General features: G+C 31.2%; 1 protein-coding gene across 1 annotated transcript in view; it reads right to left on the bottom strand.

Moving 5' to 3' along the window:
• Piezo (piezo type mechanosensitive ion channel component) overlaps positions 1 to 21,586 on the bottom strand; it is an 82,980-nt gene that overhangs the window by 16,611 nt on the left and 44,783 nt on the right. The window contains exons 22-37 of the mRNA XM_074130878.1: positions 20,669 to 20,870; positions 20,498 to 20,593; positions 20,239 to 20,404; positions 18,926 to 19,111; positions 18,651 to 18,820; positions 17,688 to 17,841; positions 17,440 to 17,603; positions 12,860 to 12,907; positions 10,143 to 10,279; positions 9,392 to 9,604; positions 8,416 to 8,507; positions 7,746 to 7,786; positions 7,496 to 7,668; positions 7,119 to 7,210; positions 6,658 to 6,777; positions 1,248 to 1,292 (exon numbers count right to left, since the gene is read on the bottom strand). Coding sequence (XP_073986979.1) covers positions 1,248 to 1,292; positions 6,658 to 6,777; positions 7,119 to 7,210; positions 7,496 to 7,668; positions 7,746 to 7,786; positions 8,416 to 8,507; positions 9,392 to 9,604; positions 10,143 to 10,279; positions 12,860 to 12,907; positions 17,440 to 17,603; positions 17,688 to 17,841; positions 18,651 to 18,820; positions 18,926 to 19,111; positions 20,239 to 20,404; positions 20,498 to 20,593; positions 20,669 to 20,870 — 2,099 coding nt within the window. The remainder of the gene's footprint in view (positions 1 to 1,247; positions 1,293 to 6,657; positions 6,778 to 7,118; positions 7,211 to 7,495; positions 7,669 to 7,745; positions 7,787 to 8,415; positions 8,508 to 9,391; positions 9,605 to 10,142; positions 10,280 to 12,859; positions 12,908 to 17,439; positions 17,604 to 17,687; positions 17,842 to 18,650; positions 18,821 to 18,925; positions 19,112 to 20,238; positions 20,405 to 20,497; positions 20,594 to 20,668; positions 20,871 to 21,586) is intronic.

The raw sequence follows: 21,586 nt of genomic DNA, 5'->3' as shown, positions 1-21,586 counted from the left end.
ATCAGACACTGTCCCAATTGTAACCTGCAAACGGAAGGATTGGTACTAACCAGAGAGGATGAACGTTATTAAGACAGAAAAGTTCAAAAATAAAGGTTCATCCGAACAGTTAAGGAACTGATTGGTTAGGCAAATAAAGAAGCTTGGATCTCTACGACAGGAGACCACATGATGGTCTCTTGCACATCACTTTACAGCTTTCTCGAGATTGAACTTGTTTTAAAGCCTTATTTCTAAATGATGCTTCAATAAATTATTTTATCAATTTGATTCTTTCATTTTATTACATTTTTTTAAATTAATTCTTAAGGCTATAATTCTATTAAATTCCGCTAGAAGTATTAAGTGACCGAAGTTCAAAATGAATGCTTTCTTCATTAACGTAAAGAAAGAAAAAACGCAAATACTGTTATACACTATACTAAGTTTCCATAATTCAACAATCTTCAGTCAAACTCTTATGAAGATTGATGAATAAAAGAAGTAGTTGGCACAACAGCTGCTACGAAAAACTAGATTTTTGGAAATCTCAACAAGATTGTCAATTTTAATTTGACAATAATTATTCTTATGGTGGTTAGGTTCGCAGAGCTAAATTTCATTGATTTTTTTTCTGCAAAGATAATTTTCTCTTCTTTTCCTCGAATTACCGTTCTTTACGGATTTTTCTTTACCTTCAACGATTTGTTCTTCGGATAGGCGTGAGAATTTAATCTTCACTTAAAAGCTTTTTGCAATATGCTGCTCTCCATTTACTACATGACTGAATTATCAGATAACCCAGTGTTACGTGCTGTATGAAGAAACTTTGTAAATCGAATTTGGATTCTAGGTACCTTTGATGAATCAATGTATTTTACAATGTTTTTTTTACACTAAAGTGGAAAACATTCAGTTGAACTTATTTTGTTTTCCATTCTGAGAGAAAAAAAGAAAAGCCCATTGATTGATTATTCAAGTTCACATGATTTTGGTCGACGACTCAAAAACGTTTTAGTTGAGAAGAGTAAAGTAACATCATGGTTGTAATGTTCACGATTTTTCTAAACAAACCTAAATTAAAATATTCTGTTTTATTTTAGATCCAAAACTATGTATTTTAGCCTCAAACCACGAGTGGGCACAAATTTTTGGAATTAATTTTTAATAAGTAAGAAAGAATAATTAAAGTAAATGTAAGAAAAAGAACAAAAAAAATCCAGCGTGTCACTTTTAAAAAAGACTGCTCTCAAATTCAAATGAATTACCTGGCAAATTTCGAATCCAAAGAACTTTCACTAGATTCTTGGTGACTAAAAAAAAAAAAAAAAATGAAATATATCATCTATTACTTGAGACGTTCTTGTTTTTTTAAATTTAAATTCAAAGAGTTGTAGACTGAATGGATCACATTTTCACCTGGAGCCTGAGCAAGCAACTAAAAAAAAAATAATTAGTACTAACCCGACAAAGTAGTCAAGAAATAAAAACTTTTTGGAGTTTTTGAAAATTAATGTCCCAAATACAGACTACTTTTTTCAATAGTATTTATGGGATTTCTAAAACTATGAATGTTTTTAATAAGTCGTTGGACAAATAGTAAATTTACGTACGTCTTGGAAGATATTTAACATTACAGATTATAATTTTTAGGCTTTCAAAATAACTCCACTAGGGATAAAAACCATAAATATTCTATTAAAATGGCAATTTAACTTTGCCACTCTAACAAAAATCTATTTATCATGACAGTTTCTGAAAAATTATGTAATTTAATTTGCGAAGCTAAAAGTAAATATTATATTAGTAGCACTAATGATGGGTTTAACCTGGATGTTCCAGATTCCTGCGATTTCTAGGTCTCACTCTCTCTCTCTCTCTCAATTACAGATTACGTAATTCCCTCATCAACAACAGTAACCTCTTTTTCTAAACAACGTAATCTTACCGTACAATCCATGTTGATCTGGATTGTCCCGTTTTGAAGGTAATGATGAATACGTCAACCCGGCTGGTGTATCATTATGTCCTGGTTGGTCCATAAAATCGAAAATGTCAAATATATGTATTACGCAGAACACTAATCTCAAAACTGATAATATATTTTTCAGCCTGAGTGGCACACTGTAGAATTTTCTCAATTAAGTATAAATACGGTCTGAAGAAAGAGGTTTGATTGCCTGAATCAAAAGTAAAAAATGCTGATCCAAAAGCATTGTAAACTCATTTGTGAAAAATAAATTATACCACTCAAGTCTTCAAATCACTTAAAAACGATTTTTTTTTTTGTCAAAATTCAATTCGTAACAAAAAATTTAAAGGGATTGTTGTGTACAACTATTTGGGTTTATCGTACCACAGGCAAGCAAGCTTTAGCTCTTCAATATCTTACACACACATTTCAAGATACAATAGTCAAACTGATACATTCACTGACCATTTCATGACATAATAAGTAAACCGCAACCAAATGTGCATATTTTAGGTTTCTTTAGTAGATTCGTCTTCAAATCTCTACATTATATTTTACTATTTATACTCATTGGTTAGAGATAACTACTAAATACTTGTTTTCACTTGCTTTTAGAAGCTCCAATGACAACATAATTTCATCAGTCTACAACCTCCTCAATATCTTTAGATGTTCGAAAATCGTATAATTAATTGTTATTGATTGTTAATAAAGCAAAACATGCATTAATTTAACTTAACGTTTTACATCCCAAGTTAATTGATTTTGTTTTTAATATATAATAAAATTTTAGTTAGTTACGAACAGATTTTTTGTTAAATTTAATAAGTTTTTAACATTGTTGAAACATAAGCTTCAACATGCAAACAAATAAATGAAGTTAACTCTTATAACAATGAAAATTAGATAGAAACAAAAAAAATGGCGAAATTAAGAAAATGTTGAAGATAATTAATTTAATTAAACAAAAAAAAAAAACACAGAATGAGCAAGAGTTCCATGCGTATAACCAACCTTTTGGTATCTTTAAAATCCGAAGTTAATTCTTCTGCAGATACTTCATCTAGGGGCCCACTTATAAGATCACTGCAAGATTTATAAACAACTACAAACTATTTCTCTAAACATTACTTAAAAACAATATATTAAATAAATAAATAAAATAAAAATTATATAAAATGGAATACTGCAAAAATCATTGCAATAATAAAATGAAAAAACAAATTCTTAGAAGTATTTTTAAATAAAATAAAAATAATTGTTGCAATTACAGTTTGATCGTAACAATTATTAAGTTTAGGTTTGAATTAGAGAACGTTTCGTCTACAGCAAGCACTACTGTAATTGAAGATCACTACAAACGAGCAAGAATATAACTTCGCAACTGTTGTGCGGTATATATTATTAATACGAGGGTCGTTTGAAAAGTCCGTGCAAAAATAAAAACTACTTAATTTTTTGGGGTAAACCTTTTTTATTTTTCAACATAGTCTCCTTTTAGGCTTATACACTTCGTCCAACGCTGCTCTAGTTTGTTGATCCCTTCCGAATAATAGGATTTGTCAAAGTCTGAAAAATAGCCATTCGTTTCTGCAATCACCTCCTCGTTTGAATAAAATATTTTTCCCACCAGCCATTTCTTCATATTGGGGAACAAATAGTAGTCCGAGGGAGCCAAGTCTGGAGAATAGGGGGGATGTGAAACGAGTTGGAACCCTATTTCCATTAATTTTGCGACCACAACTGCTGAGGTGTGAGCTGGTGCGTTGTCGTGATGGAAAAGGACTTTTTTGTGGGCCAATCGTGGGCGTTTTTCTTGCAGCTCAGTTTTCAAACGGTCCAATAACGATGAATAATATGCACCTGTAATAGTTTTACCCTTTTCCAGATAGTCGATGAGGATTATTCCTTGCGAATCCCAAAAGACAGTCGCCATAATCTTTCCGGCCGAAGGAACGGTCTTCGCCTTTTTTGGCGCAGATTCCCCCTTGGTAACCCATTGTTTAGATTGTTCTTTGGTCTCAGGAGTGTAGTGATGTATCCATGTTTCATCCACAGTGACGAAACGACGCTTAAAGTCCTGCGGATTCTTCTGGAACAGCTGCAAACCGTCCTTGCAACACTTCACACGATTTCATTTTTGGTCAAGCGAGAGCAATCGCGGCACCCATCTTGCGGATAGCTTTGTCATGTCCAAATGTTGATGCAAAATATTATGTACCCGTTCATTCGAGATGCCCACAGCACTAGCAATCTCACGCACCTTCACTCTTCTGTCATCCATCACCATATCATGGATTTTATCAATGATTTCTGGAGTAGTAACCTCAACAGGGCGTCCAGAACGTTCAGCGTCACTTGTGCCCATATGGCCACTCCGAAAATTTTGAAACCACTTATAAACTGTTCTAATCGAAGGTGCAGAGTCACCATAATGTTTATCAAGCTTCTCTTTAGTCTCCTGAGGCGTTTTGCCTTTCATAAAGTAGTGTTTAATCAACACACGAAATTCTTTTTCGTCCATTTTTTGAAAATCACTCGACTTCCTCGATTCAAACGAATGCCAAACACAAAGAAATGGACCGATCTGGCTGAAACTTGGTGTGTGTTCTTCCAAGAGATGCTACTAACTAAACATAACCTCGATACGCGCCAGTAGTGCTATCTCTCTGACTTTGCACGGACTTTTCAAACGACCCTCGTACACCTTATATTAATATATTATGTTAACTTGTTACTTTTACCTTTTTTTAAATTTTAAACTCTGTTTTGATAGATATACATAGGTCTAGAACGAAGTATTTTTATCTACCTGCCAATCGCTTCGTCGCGAAAAGAGTAACAACACGTATGCCCAATAATAATTGAACACGATATGAAGATGTGTGTACTACAAAAGCAGTTTGTACAATGTTCTTTGTGGTTAATACCATGTGATTGAAACCGCAGCCAGCTGCTAATGCTTTCTTGATGGTATTTGATTCAAGAGAAATTGAAGAAAGAACTATTAACAATAAAGTAGCAGACCTACAGTAATATACTATTATTTTTATATTAACTTATACTTATTACAAAATTGATATATTAGATTCGTGTATAGGAAGGCCATGATTAGTTCATATAATAGTATACTAGTAAGATAACTGACTCAAATAAAACAGAGCTCTAGACGGTGTGAATTCAGAAATAAAATTAGTAAAAGTAAAGTAATCGCCTATTTTTTCAGGCGGGCTTAACGTCCAACTACCAATTAGGTGTCGTGGACGGAGGCGACTAGCAAACGTATTTTACTATAAATTTCTCATATTAACCATTAAATAAAATCCAAGGCCTTAGACCGGGAATCGAACCCAGTACCACAATACATATTAGCTTCGCAGGTCTCGCCTCTAACCTCTCGGCTACCGTGGCGCCTCAGAAATAAAATTAGCAAACATCGTCTCATTTCAGGAAATGAACCAAAGAGATTAGATTGTTGTTTAAAGATCGAGTTAAGACTATTTAGGTCAATGTTTAAACAATAAGGGTACGAAATAAATTTTATCAAATTTTCCGAACTACAAAACTAAAAAAAAAAACGGATGTTTTTCCACTTCATTCAAATATGTTTGGAGACGCACAAGAGTTTGTGGAAACAATACCTCCTACAGACATATACAGACGTATTTTCACCTATAGTTTTAAGCTATGAAAAAGGGACTTGATATTTACATTAATGATAAGAGGTATCTAGAAGATGAATGAGGGGAATTCCAGGAGACGTTGAATTGGGGGATATATGTGGGAAGAAATAACCGCAAAGTAAAATGTCTACATTTGTTTATTTCATAATTCGGAAACAGTTGATCCAGTAAAATAAAATTTTATTTTTCTAAAATTTACGGTAAATTTCTTAAATTTAATATTACTCTATCTGTTTTAGATAGTTATTGTTTTATCGTATATATTTTCTATGAATGTGTACTTTTTTGTTCTATTTATATAATAATGTTATTATTAAGTTGAAATTTAATTGCTAAAAATAGTTTTCATTTAACTTAAAATATCTTTAAGACTGATCAGAATGCTAAAGTACATAGCAACAAAATGTAGATGTGCAGCCTCACTTAACTTTACAATTGTTTTCTCAGGACTTCTCAGGACAATCTCACCGATTTCGGATTTCCAACAATTTTTCGTAAAGTATCAATTTTCTGTAGAGATTTTTAACTTCTTCTTAGACAATTTTTGTGGCATGATGCTATTTAAGTGAAAGTCAATATTCTCTACACAATCTTGATGAACTACTTAAGCTCTGAAGATGAAAATACGAACCTGGCCAGATGTACAAAATGAAGTACATTTTGATGGATAAAATATTTGACATTTAATTCAAACAGTAGAAAATAAATCCAATCCTAAAGGGAGATTCATTATAAGAGTACCACAAACGCGTTAAGTTAGATTAATGCTTGTAAAAGGCAATCTTTATTGTAACAATAAATTGATATTTGACAGAAATTTGAGGATAATAAATTTTTTTTTTTTAAGTGTAAAAATATGAAACGCAAACTTTTAATCTAAAATCGTTAGAGAATAAACAATTTTATTAGAATTTAGATAAGATTTAGGTCAAAATTGTTGATTATGTTTCTTTAATTATGTTATATATATTTATACGTATTAATAATTCAGGATATCTATATACTTTGCAAGATGGTACTAACCTTTCAAGATCAGATAAGAGTTCTGAAACAATTGCTTCTAATTTTTCTGGAGATAGGGAAGGGGAATTTATTTCGAGCAATGATTTTTTGATATTATCTAAATTTACTTGTTCTGACAATCTGAAAATCCATTTAATAATAAAAATAGACGCTTTTTAAATAAATTTTCTTGACTTCAAAAGATAAAAAAGGTTTATTTTGTGATATTAAAACTTATAGTTTGTATGCATGTAGGAAAAATGTTTTTGGTTTTTAATGTAAATTTATAAACTGCCTACTTTGTGCTTTTTATTGTTTTGCTTCCCTAATAAGTCCACAACTATTCGAACCCTAAGTTTTATGAATTTCAACGAACACTTCTACCAACAACTGCACTAGAACTATCAACGAAATCCATATTACCGAAATGAACCTACCAAAGAAACAATAATAATGACATTAAGAAGAATTTGAAATTTTACCTTGATTTTGGTTTAGACAGTTCTGCTAATGGTAGAGGCTGCCATATATGGCCAGGACTTGGTCTCAAACCGATTCCAAAATCTTTGCTTGTCTGAAAATAAAAAAAAAGTAGCGAACGACATTAACGGAAGAGATTAGGAATGGTGTTTAGCAGTGTGAAACTGATTTGTATGCATTTTTTTAGGGATTTCCCATTCTTTAAAACAAAATGCTATTCCACTTATTTGGCTCACTAGATTTCTATGAAGAAGACACCGATTAAGGATGAGAGGAAAGTCTCGCAGTATCATCTGCTTTCTAAAGTATATGAAATATAATGTTTTAGGGCGTTTATGAATGAAAAACTATAAAATGTCCACAAGCTAAAAATACAAACCTTTAACTGTTTCTTTTCAACAGACAAAGTTCGCATTACATAACGATAATCTCTAGAGAATTTATTCAATGTATTGGTGATGGAAACCATCAATGAGTCAATGAAGGCCCAAAGAAATTTCAAGAAGGTTATTAATTTTTCTTTCCACGGAGGTTGTGGTTCGTCTGTTTCTTCTGAAAGCGTAAAAAGTAATTTTATAGACATACTATACATTTGTGCTTTCTAAAATAAAATTGTGTAATAAACTTACCAATTGCTTCATCTTTTTTTTCAACTTCTACTTCTTTTTTACTGAAAAATGTGAAAATCTAATTAAAAAGAGCGAAAGTAATCTTTCATATAAAAAAGAAAAAGAATCTATGAAACTAAATAAATGTTAAAAGTTTTATTCTTGGACAATAATTACAACAAAGTTCAGCACTTATTTTAAACTAATTGGGGGAAGGAGTATCTCGACTTAAGTAAGGAAGTTAGGAGAAAAATATACGAACTAGGGTGTGAAAATTTAATTGTAGAAAACCTGCACTGAAGCCATCTACACCTTAGTTCGATTAAATCTCCAGAACTTTTGGTTTTAGTCGGTTTGAAGTGCACAAACGAAAACCAGTTTATGCTATTAGAATCAGAATGTGAATTCAACTATCAAAGAATCTAACCAAAACATTATCTGGTAGAATCATCAAGACTTTAGATATTTCCGTTCAAAATTGCAGCAGGATCATCAGAGTAATACTGGGGGGGGGGGCTGGCAAAAATATAATAAGAAACAAAAATTAACATGCTAGAAAATGTTCTCAAAAAGACAACTAAATATTTTTCCTTCAAAAGAAAAAAAAAAATGTTTTTTCAATAGTAAAGAACTATTTTTAAATTGACAAAAAGTTGTATCTTCTAATAATGAAATAAGTGCCAAAATTTACCGATCTTCATCTTCTCTACTTCCATCATCCCCTTCATCATCTTCTCTATCTTGGTATGGAGTAATACCACTAGGTCCAGCAATTGCTTGAATCTAATAACAAAATAATAATAATAACTTTCCTATTTCGATTTATAAATAGGAATTTTGATTATCATTAGATTTACATGGAAATTTATATTATAAAAATAAGCAGTTAAGTACATCCCTTAAAAAAAAACTTTTACTTTAACCACGTGATAATTTGTAAATATTAAAGCATAACTGAAGAGTAAAATTAGTTTACTTTTGATCAAATAATGCTGAGAAGCTTAAAAACAGTCACGGCAAGAAAATTTAAGTAACACTATACAATTAAAACAGCTGAAAAAAATAAGAAAATAAGCCCAGAAACTGCACAACACCGAATAAATGGTATTACCCCACTTTCATATCATAGATATGAAACCTAACTAATTCTTGTTAAGAATTTGTTATTATAGTATTATTATTGATGTGGTATTTTTTTGTATAAATTCGGGCAAAAAAATAAATATTTAAGAGAGTAAATTTGCAAAAATGAGAAGATATAAAATATGAACAATTGACCAAACATTTTAATAGGTTTGCAGGAATAAAGAAACGAATGTTTAATCCGTGAGTAAAATACTTTTACATTATTCCCATTCAATAAATCCCTAACACGAGTGTGAACAGTATTATTATTTTACTTAGACCATTCAAGATTATACCAAAAATCACCACCACTACTTTAGTTCACTTACATTATTGTAGAACAGACAACTTTGTTAATTTTCTTAAAAATATTAATTTTGTAACATACAGCTCGCAAGATTTAAATTCCATATGAATTAGTACCATTGCATGCCTCCAACGAAAATTACTTAACCATCAGTCCAGACAATTAATGAAATTTGAATTTTTCATATGCATGTATTTCTTTTGCAAACTTAAACTTAATATTATTATAAACTTACTTGAGAAGTTTCTTGCAATGAAGTGGCGCTTCTTCTCCATCGTTCACGTTCATGAGTCGGAGGAATCATCAACGAAAGATTGCGTCTTCGTCTGAGCGTATCGCCATCCCTAGAGTGGCGATCTCTTCTAAGTGTTTTGTCTGCTTCACGATTCTGTTCGGTAGCTATTTCAACTGCTTTACGTAAATCTGTCTTCAATGCAGCCTTTAGCAACTGATCATACAGAGCACATCCCAAAAGAAGAAAACAGAAAACATGCGCAATAAAATCATGCCCGAAAAAAAAAAAGAGTTAAGAATGCAAAAATAACAGAAAGCCAAAACCCTACATAATAGGAATAATTAATTTAATTAGAAATCTGATCTCTATTGCTCTTTCTGGCAATTCTTATTATTTTGTGCAAAGGAAACAGCCCATCTTCTTCTCCGCGTCACTTCAAGTGCATATCCTAGTACCCCTTTAATTACAAAGTTCTGGAATGCCAGACATCATACCAGAATGAACCGACATCTGGCGTAGGATTAAAAAAAAAACCAAAAACAAAAACCTATGTTCTGAAAAAAACATTATGTTAATATTTTTTCGTATACGACTCCCAAAATTACGTTAGTACATCCTAAAACGGTTGCCCTGCACAATACTACCTTATTAAACAAGAATATGTTATGAAACAAAACAAAACAAAAAGGAAAAAAGACACCTTATGTTAAGGAACAAAAATAATCATAAATAAATTGATCAAATTTTATACCTGCCCCACATTAGATCTTCTATGATCAATCGCTTCATCACTCAATTCTGTTGAAGATTCAGAACTCTCTTCATCCAATAGTAAATCAACTTCCTCTTCAACATCTTCAAACATGTAGTAATCTCCCGATCTGATTGCTAAAAAGTAGATTTTTCAATTATTAAATTAACGAAACAAGTTTAAATGTTTAATTTTTAAGTTTTCTTTCTTAAAGACAGATTAAAGTTAGAACTAATGTTAAACAAAGTATCCATATTAAAGTATATTACAACTGACTATAAACTAGAGTTTAGCTTTAAAGCATTATTTACACACACTAAAGCAATGTTAAAACATAAAATCCATTTTTATAACTAAACAAAATAACTTTATTCATTATGCATTCGCAGATAATCCTGCAGTGATTTTATTTTATTGTTACTGTATTGATTTATAGCAATGATTAAAAGAAACATTATTGCGGTTGCCTGGATGAGGATCTAGCGGCAATTTTTCACCCTTAACTTCTAAATGGTAGTCACTCAAAAGTCGCCGAACACACCTAGCAACCACGGCCAATAAATTTTTCTGCAATTATTTCAACTTAAAAAGAGGAAAGATTTTCTGTCCATAAAAAAAAACTGGTAAAATTCATTTTCCGGACAACTTTATAAATGGCTTCAACAATTGCTATTTAGCACAACGAAAAAACAAAGGAAATCTGTATTAGAAAATTCTGAATCCGAGACGTTGAACAATAATACTCTTAAATCAGCAAAGGAGAATGTGGAGCACATTTTTTTCATTTTCCGTTCCAATTGATGATTCATTCCAAAAAACAAAAAACCGCTAGCATATTCATTTCTATTAGTTTCCATTCATTAACAATAAGAAGTAACCGCAATAATGTAAATTAAACTCAAATGGTGAGAAAATGTTTGGAAAATTGAGAAAAATAAGAAGGAATATCTGCAATGCCTTGTCAATGTTCTTTTCACAGAACAAATGGAAGCTTATGTAAAAGTAAAATGAAACAATGGAAAGTACATAAAAAAGATAAAATTAGGCACATTTTTTCATGTTAGAGCACAAGTTTGATAATTTACATATATACAAATGTTAAAAATATTAGATTAAACGTATGTACACCAACCACCTTTTAGGAATGCACAGTGAACACTTAATTCCCAACATTTATTTCTTCTATTTTTCAATTATTTATTCAGTATAAACGTTCCAGTTTTAAATAAATTAAATTTGAATAAACAATATTATCTCTTAAAACTTTCTCTTAATCTGATTTCTTAATAAGTATGAAATGTCAAAATGAATTTTTAAAGAGCATCATTTTTTGATTCTCATTTTTTACTTTCTCATGTAGAAGTGAAAACTGTGTTTATTTAGTAAAAAGGTCAATTATGATTACACATGTATTGCCGAGATTGGCCAAATAATCCCAAAAAAAGCTTTTGCGGCTATAAGTTTGTACCAAAGAATACTGGCTAAAGTGAAGGACTGTATAACTAAAGATGACTTGTCTAAAGGTAGGGAATATTCAATTTTTAGGATCTTATTATTTTACTCTGAGGATAATATATAGCAACAGAATGAGCGAATGAGTGAGTGAGAGAGAGAAAGAGAGAGCTACTTCATTCCGACCATCTTATCTGAATCAATCTTCATGTCTAGCGTCCTCCAGTGTCCCCATACAAAACCTTTACTATACTAGTGGCGCATTCCCTCTTAATGCAACAATAAGCTATTGCGTCTGGTAAATGGTGAGTAATCCTGATTCAAATAGGATACTCCCAGGTTCGTTCTTCTCTTGGTCATCCGCGGGCATATACGAAAATTAATGGGTTTAGCGGATCACCTTGCCAAAAACAATTAGATTTCTCCAGTTTAAATTCATCAATAGGGCAAATTTCCTTGGAACTCCCAAACATTCTACAGTCTGCTAGCGCAACATGGAAATCTATGTTAAAATAGGTTTGATTGAAGTAATCAATAAATCGTCATACCCTATGTTTTAAGGCAATGACATTAATCAATATCGCAGCCGGTTATTCTAACATTTCGGATAGAATATTACAACTTTGAAATTATCCGATATTCTCTAAAAGTTTCAGCTACAAAATCATTAAATGTGATGTAGTAAACATATGGGGTGGAAAACTGATCTATCACAAACTTACTTTCATTTTTATTTTTTTTTCTCAATGAATTAAAATTGATTCCAATCGAAGTCGCTGTCGCTACGCCCTTATGTCAACATGGGAACTCAATTGTAAACAAAAAATATTACTTTGCTAGCCTGGCAAACTGCAAATATACCAAAGGACAGAGCGATGCTACACCTCTTTGAGAACAAGAATCCTGAGAAGGCTGTATGATCTAGTATATATATATATATATATATATAAGCAATATATATATATATATATATATATATATATATATATATATATATATATGTATATATATATATAAGCAATTTTTAATTAGCAGGGAATAGTAAATTATTTTTATAAGAAGTTTGAAAAAATGATAATTATTATTATTTTTTTATTTCTGAAGCGGTTAAAGAAGACATAACAATTACGATGGTTTGCAGTGCAATGATGATTCAGACAGTGCTGGACAGAGACGCTTGAAATTATATGTTAAAAAGAGACGTCAGAATCGCCCAAAACCTGAGAACTCTTTGGTATTTTTTTTTTTTTTAAAGTGTACATTACCCTTATATTTAGGGATGTGCCGAGTATGTGCAGAAGACTTGCCATCAACTGTAACAATTCCCAATATTCATTGAGAAGAAATTTTTTAAAAAAAATTAATAGTTTTTTATGTTTTAATATAGAATCCGATACCTGACGCTAAGCTTCAGTATTAGAAAACAAAATAAATACACAACAAAAAATAAAAACCAATATAATTAATAGCAATGAATCCTGTTCCTCTCCTCTCCTTCTCCCTACTCCCTCAGGCGACCACAATAGAGCTTGTTTCGATCAAATTTCATCCTCCATAATTTTCTGGACATCAATTAGCTCCCGAATATCGTTGCCACGTATTCTCTGCAGCTTCGATGTTCTGCAAATACGTGGCATGGCAGGCTATCCAACTATACTGTTCTAATACTGTTCCCTTTTGTCTTTTACTAAGAGACCCTTTCGTCTTCCCCAAACATAATAGTAATTTTTTTGGATATCATGTTTGAAAGCAAGACTCTCCTTTACCGTAACTCTAATTGATAAACAACGACGTTAATTTTTTTTTTTTTTGAAAGTTCATGTACTTTTAAAAATAGAGTAACAGCACTATGTATGACGTTTAAAATAAATCCTGTGATCTATACATATATCAATGAAAACTTAATATTGAAAAACAAACACGTTCACAAAACCTTGTAAGTACAGCAATTTTTCTCACTTTTATAATTCACTTAGTTGATTTTCTAAGCTATAACAAAAGAAGCAGAACACATTTTAACTATTACCTAGTTTTTTACCTAAAGTAAAAAGAAAAAAAACTAGAATATGTTCTAACAATTTAAAAATGAAATGAGAAAACTTCAACAAGTTTTTGAAAATCTTGATTAGTAATACAAGCGGTCGGCGACTAGAATCAGTTCGCGTGCCACATTTTCCATAGAAGTTTTTAAAATGTCAGGCCTTCCTATTCCTTAAGAGCTGATCTTGCTTAAAGAAAAGGAAGCCTTATGGATAATTTTAATACTTCCGTATAATAGTGAATGAAATTTCAAACATAAAGCTTTACAAAAATAAAATATAGTATTTTATTTAATAATTAAAATGAATTGTCCACGCATTAAAAACATTAAACTAAGAAAAACTTGTAATAAACTAGTATATTTAAATAATACGTCAATCAAAGGGTCTAACTATATCCACGAACTAAAGAGCAAACGCGATTTGTTTTCAAGCATTTAATAAGTTTATTAAAATTAATTCGAATAGTAATATAAAGTTTCAATAAAAGTATTATTTTTTTTTTATTTTTACCGTACGAACTAAGACGGTAAGTTCAATTTATAATAAGGACGTGTTACTACGATTAAAATGATTCCAATGGAACATATATAAAGTTATGTTCCTATTATTTCAGAAAAAAACTACTAACATAAAAATAAGAACGTAAAATATAGAAGTTTAATCATTGGATACCAGTTGTAAAGTGGCTTGCCGATCGCAGAACAACGTAGTAAATGAAAAGGAATCTGAAGGAATATCTGACAAAACAAACAGAAAATAATTCCACGAAAATAATGAAAAACGTCAACACAAATGTAAAAATGGTAACACAATGGCAGAAACAAACAAAATTCGTAACACTCCATTAGAAAAGAGAAAAGAATTTCATTGAATTAAAAAGAAACTCTTCCAGAAGAAAATCTCTGACTTTAAAGTGACTTTTCTTTTAAATATAACAAATTTAAGTACACAAAAAATGTACTTTACTATTCTATGCATGTAGGAGACAAGCTATCAATCTTGTTATGTACGTATTTACATAAATTGAGAAACTTATATATTGTGCAAAAAAAGCAAGCGGACAAGTGCCTTTCTTTTGTATAGAAACATTTATGAATACAGTACAAGTATGGTGCGACTTGGGTGATGTATTTGACACGATGGACTGCCTGGGTGTTGCCATCGGTCCGAGCCATGGTGGGCCGATAGAATTTCGATTTCCTCGATGGCTGCCATGCCTCATCACAACAGCCCCATAAGGCGGTGGTGAGAAGACGGGAAATGAGTCGTCCAGTGAAGGTGCTCGATGGAGTTCAGAGGCTGGAGGTGAGCCGAATGACATTCTCTGTGGTTCGAGATAGCCGTCAAGAGAACGTGATAGTATGGCCGACGTGGGTGTTGGTGCCTGTAGCAGTGATCCACCCAAGCGGGGCACATCATCTTCCACGGGAGTGTGAAATCCCTGAGGTGAAGCAGGTGACGAGATACTCGGTGTGGAGTCGTGAGCCAATGGTGCACCATCCTCTGCTTAATAATTAACCAACCCAACACACACACACATACTAACACACCACACAGATTATCGGAGTCACAACAAAACATGCCCAATATTATGAAAAATTTATATTTGTTAGCTGCCCAAAAAAAACAAATATTTCACTTCCCAATGTTAGTAAAATAAAGAGGTGATTAATTGCAACTTGGAGACAAGCTGGGAATGATAATTATGATGTCAGATCGCCACAAGCAAACTGCTCCTTGCTACAGCTTTAACTCCCTGGGAGTCAAGGAATGTTAACAGGAAAAAAAAAATGCTTGAAACATTCAAAAATTTAAAGGGCCTATTCTCTCGGATGTAGGACTATTATGAACTTTTTTCGCAATTCTTATGCAGAAGGCACATTGTGATTTTATGAAATATAGCTATTGCCTTGGCAGAGATATTGGGCTACCAAATCCACGATTCCTTACCTCAAAGATACGATACCTGCCTAAGAGCATACGTTTTTTAATTTTCCTACACCGTTTTACTAGCCAAATAGTATCTTGTGGAGATGTTAAACAGATAACAATAAGTTTATCAAGTGTGCATGACATCGAATAAATCGCTTTTAAAAGCTGATTAGGTTTTCAAGATTATATTACCTGTATAAAACCACTACAAAGTAATATCTGATAAACTATCAGATTGATAGTTGATTTACCATTAATAATTTTAAAAAATTATTTCCCACTATCACTTTCGTTCAGACCTACATTTTATAGGTTTATTTCAAAATTTTTATTAACTCTATCCGATTGAAACAAAACAAACTCTGTCATCTGTCTAGTTAAAAACTATTTTTCTATAAGAGTATTTGCCTACGATCAACGAAATATAATGCTCAATGAACCGAAGATTTATCTTTAAAGAAAGAACAAAATTCGGCAATGATAATAATGAAAAGTTATTTAAGAAACTACTAAAAAAATTCTTTTTATGTTTTTTGCAAAATAATGGTATTTAATAAAACTCCCACTGTTTACTTATCAGTAAGAAAGGTAGATGATTTCATATCCTATTAAATTAAAAGTGTCTCCAGGTTTCAATTTTATTGTGCTCCTCAACTTACATTAAAAAATAAAAATTAAAACAATTTGAGACAAAGAAATTGTGGCACAAAATGTGTGAAAACAATAAAATCCAGTGTTCCTACAAAATTCGTGATAGTCTAAAAATTACTTTGAGCAATTCTAATTGAGTGCTTTCTAATAATCACGATGTAGCTGGAATTCAGCTAACAACCTTAAATCACCATCATTTCCTAATTTGTTTTTTTAAAAAAATTGTGGTCATACATTTTTTCTTTTTTGTAAAATATTTAAATGATAAAATGCGATTCGATGAAAATTTTCACCTTTTACATATAAGCTATAAGTTTTAGTCTGCAAAGAGATAAAAATGATTAAATAACAAAATATTTAACTCTAGATTACCAATGAAAAGTCAATCCAATTCCAATAATGCGATATTGATTCGAGTAATGAATTCCTAAGGGAATTCCAAAATTACTAGCGAGAGTTTCAAAATGTGGTACATCTTTAGTTCCTTATTTTGAAATCTTAAGATTATAGAAAAACGGAGCTTGGACATTTTCATAGACTTGGCCAATATATTTTTTATAGAAAGAGGAAAACCGAGCACAAAGGCCCAACAACTGATCCTCAGTGAGAATATAAACTAGAAAGAAATCTATGGAACATCCACGGTGTTTTGTCTTTAATTAAAGAAATTATTCTCCTAAATTGATTATAAACTCCTTCATCTTCTCCTTTCTCCATACATTCTATTCTATAAAAATATGTTTCTGACAATGAAGAAAGAAAAAAGAATACTGAATTGCCGGCAGAATCAGCAAGGGCAACATGCGTGCATTGGCAATCTAAGATTAACAACAAACCTTAATGATATAATATAAAATATTAACTTATTTTTAGCTTAAATAAAAAAAAAATCCTCACTTAATTATCAGAAACTGCCATAAAGTTAAATAAACGAATTTAGTATTGATAATTTTATTGCTAATATTATTTAATCGGATTTTTCTGTAATAAAAGAAGTGAGATAATCGAGTAGTAATTTTAAAATCAAATCATGATGATGAACTTACTAAAGAGTTGATAAATTTTAAATAATTATTTCACGAATTACGAATTTATTAGTGCCAAACTTTTTAAAAGTAAAATAGAAAAAAGAAAGAAACCATATAACCTGATAACATATTAATGAATAAAAATAATGATTAAAATACATTTTAGAAAATATATATATTTTTTTATCTTACCAACATAATGGCTAGTGGGTTCTTGAAAATTAGGCCCTTGAATTCTTTTCTGTGAAGCTTTAATTCTATCCATTTTATTTTTAATTTTCTCAAGTATTTTCTTCTCAGATTCTTGTTGTTCCATTACTTGTCTGCGTGCTAAGTCCTCAATAAGTTCAGCTCCTCTGTTAAATGATTTTTAATCCAATTCAGATAAAAAGTTAGTTTTGACTAGAGTTCACTAATCATTTCAAATAAAGTACACTAACCTAGAGGCAAGAACCGTCATTGCCTTGGTTTCATCAACAATATGAAAGAAATAATAACTATTGAAGAGTCTTCTTTGCAAGATGAGGAAAAAGAAACAACAACCGTCCCAAGCTAGGCCAGCGTCTTCACGCGGCAATGAACAATCTGCTGAATCTGCAATTTTCATGTATTATTATATTTAATGATCATTTTTACATATCATTACAGCGCAAAGGAGAATAATTTTTTTTTTTTTCATGAAGTGCATTAGTAATATGTATGCGAAGTTTCTAAAAATAAAAAATCTGTACACAAACTCGAGACATCATTTAAACGTTAGGTCACCCAACTTCAAAGCTAAAAAAAAATTATTGCTACAGACAATATAAAATATGCAATGGGAAAGTAATAACAGTTATTTAGTCTGCTCTTACAATGAAGTTGATAGATGATGATCGCATTAGGAGGTGCCTCTACTGAGGGTGTATTATATTACAAGATATTTAATAACTAACAGGCAGACGCTTGGCGAGGATTAAGCTGCATGGATAACACTGTAAATAATTTTCTCCAGCATTACCTTTATAGAACTTGGTGATGAATATTATTGGGTTATGATAAAATGATTCTACATTTAATGCCACTAGATGCAAATAGCATCTGAACAAGCGTGTACTTTCCGATTAGAAGAATGCAAGAAGTAAATTAAATCATTAAATACAAATTTAAAAGATCACCTCCCCTTAGGGATAGAAAGTAGCGTACCAATTTGACCAATAATTTTATCAAGCTAATAAGAAATGCCAACTAAGGAAGAAGTATTTCCCTATCAACTCCTTGATTTATACAGAACTAAGTTGTCCCTATGAGTCTTGTGGTGTTATAAGTACAGGAATTACTTCACTATAGATTGAGATCTTCGACAATCCGTGAAAAGGGCAAATAAATATAGTTACTAAATATAGTTCTTTTTTTTTACTTACCAAAAGATTCTTTTGATCCAGGAGAAAATTTTTGTATACAAACGATTCCTAAAATCTGAACTGCCCAACAAGCTTGCGATTGTATTTCCTTGAAATAAATGCATCCTAAAATTTGCAACAGTGCTTTTATCAAAATAACTGAAACGTTATAACCAATTAGGAAATTCCACCTGCAACATTTTATCAAACAAAATATATATATATATATATATATATAAAAAAAGATAATCTAAGAAAAACCAAATCTTTGTTAAAGCATTTAGAAAATACATTACCATTTTAATATTGAACGAATTGGGCGAAGGTAGAAATCATTTCCTTGCCAAAGAAATATAAAAGCACCAATTAAATATCCCAAAGAGAATAGATTAACCCTATTAGTTCCAGCAAGAAATACTATTGCTAATGTTATCCAGATGAATGCAGAAAGGATTATTCTTTTAGCCACATCCAGCCATGATCTGTAAAAGAAAAATGAGTACTAACATGTTTACCAGCAATATTAATCAATTTCAAGTCCAAGAAGAGATTTATTTTTAGAGGCGACAAAAATTTCATCAAATCCCGCTTTGTTCATTTTAATGGATAGGCCACAAATGTTTAATGTTCAACCAGCTGCTCTAGCATTGATCTGCAAACATGGTTTACTTACGGTTTACTTACTTGTACTATGTTGGTTATAGACTGTATAAACCGATACGTTTCACATTGCATAACATTGATTTTCATTATTTCGTTGATTTTATCCATCGAAGCACGCATTTTTATTGTAACCTTAACCAGTTTCGGACTTTCATCCATTTTCAAAAGCAGATTTTATCAAACAACTTGGTGTTGCCAGTATAGTCTACGATCTCAGCAAAAACTACACTTGCTAAGTGAGGGAGGTTACATGGTGCGAATGTGTTATACAAAATGTTAATTACTCGTAAAACATTTAGTAAAAACACTGAAATAAAATTAATTAAATGTAGTACATGCTTAAGATTTCTGTATATTTTTGTGCATGTTTAATGTTTTACAAATGTAAAGTAGGAGTTATATATTATATGGGGGGACGCACGAATTTATGTAGGCAATTTATCCAGTAGTGTGGACCTAACATTTTCATTACTTTTTCACTAAACCTTATGCAACTAATTAAGTTATTTAGACTTACCAAAAAATAAGAATTTCTAAGCTGTTTAAATCAAAATTATATGAATATTATTTTCTTTTCAATATAAATTTACCAAAAAAAGTTTATTATTTTAAGTATAATGTGGTTTTGTCAGATGTTATAAATTTTATATTGTAAAATATTTTTATCTTTTTTTTTTTAAGAGAAAGTTGTCTACGGGAATCTATTAAGACATAAATGAGTACTCCTGCTCTCTTTTTTGGACGTCTCTTCTCACACTGTCCGGTGAAGGCTAAAAACGTTGCAAGACCCTGAGAACCGAATATGAAAGAAATAAAGAAGAGAAAAATACCCGAAGATGGTCAGATATCTATATGAGGGTACAAGGGCCGGAACCCTGGGCAGGCTCTGCTCCAAAAGCTTCCAATAAAAATGTTAACGCTCGTTATATTTTTGATGAAATCTAACCTTGTAAAGGATACAAAATCTGGTGTGGGATTTGCAAAGTTGGGCTCCTCAAATCGATGAATAATACTCTTATTCGTCCCACCAGGGTAATCCATGTTTCTATGACGTTTTTCTATTCTGAAAACCACACCTTGTCGGCATACTAGTAATAATACTACAAAATCACCTAGATAAAAATAAGAAATTAAAAAAGTATTAAAATTAATTATTGATTATAATATAGTTGATATTAAAATAGTGATAGTGGATAAATGCTAACATAATAGCTTATAGGCAGGCGGTGGGTGTTGATAGTCCGGAAAGAACATCCACTCTTGCATCTTTTCGAGAGATTCAGAACGATCCCAAGGATAAACTAAAAATAAAATAGAATTAGAAGTAAGGAAATATAAACAATTTCCCAATAAAAGATTCCAAGATATTTAGTTACCGAAACACAACGAAGGTGGAAAGCCAACGGCTAGAGCATACTGAAATGGTATTGTTACTACTATAAAAAGTGTAAAAAATGGCCATATACTTGATAATACCCTTCTATTGGGCGTAATTAGAAGGCAAATCCAAAATGCATACAGCACTGCATAAAAATCCATTCTCAGTCCAATTAGAGTAACTATAGCGATTAAACAAATCTGGAATTCATTAAAAGACATAATTTATTGTTATTCTTAGTAAAATAATTATAACAATAGGGTGAATAAAAATACACTTTCGTTTTACTAATCTTCATCTGGCAGGTACTTTATTTATATTTACAAAACTGCTGAGAAATTATCTCTTAATTTCCTTTGTCAACTTCTGGAGGTTAATCTTATTTTATTTTTCTTTAGTTGATTAAACAGAAATTGGGAGAGGAAAAGCCATGATTTTCACTTCCAAGTGATAGGGGCACTAATGTAAACAATATTAATCACAACATTTGTTTACTAAATTTTAAGTGTGACAAATAGTTTTACAATGGATCTTGAATAACTTTAACCTAGAGGAAAACAAGAAAGTTGAATGAATTCGCCAATCATGAGGGCATGTTGCCTTCAAAGAAAATTTAACTGATTCTAAGACATTATTGGTAAAAAGTAAGTACTACAGTCGCAGCACCCAGATAAAATCTGTGAAGGTGAATCTTTCTACAACTCTAGACGCTCAAAATTGGTTTCAAAAATTTAAGAAGTCAGATTAAGGTAGACCACTAGTAATAAAAGTGGGCATATATGAACCAGTCTGTGCAAAAGCGACTTGTACTAAAAATATACTAAACCCTTCTTACTGGTTCTATTCCAGTTTACAAAACCAACACCTTACAACACAGTTAACGAAAAAAATGCGTTTAGAGAGGTTTTTCTTTAGT

This window comes from Rhodnius prolixus, unplaced genomic scaffold, assembly GCF_049639745.1.
Source record: "Rhodnius prolixus isolate KJV_2025 unplaced genomic scaffold, Rpr scaffold_4, whole genome shotgun sequence".
NCBI classification, from domain to species: Eukaryota; Metazoa; Arthropoda; class Insecta; order Hemiptera; family Reduviidae; genus Rhodnius; species Rhodnius prolixus.
This window is presented reverse-complemented; position numbering and strand designations above follow the sequence as displayed.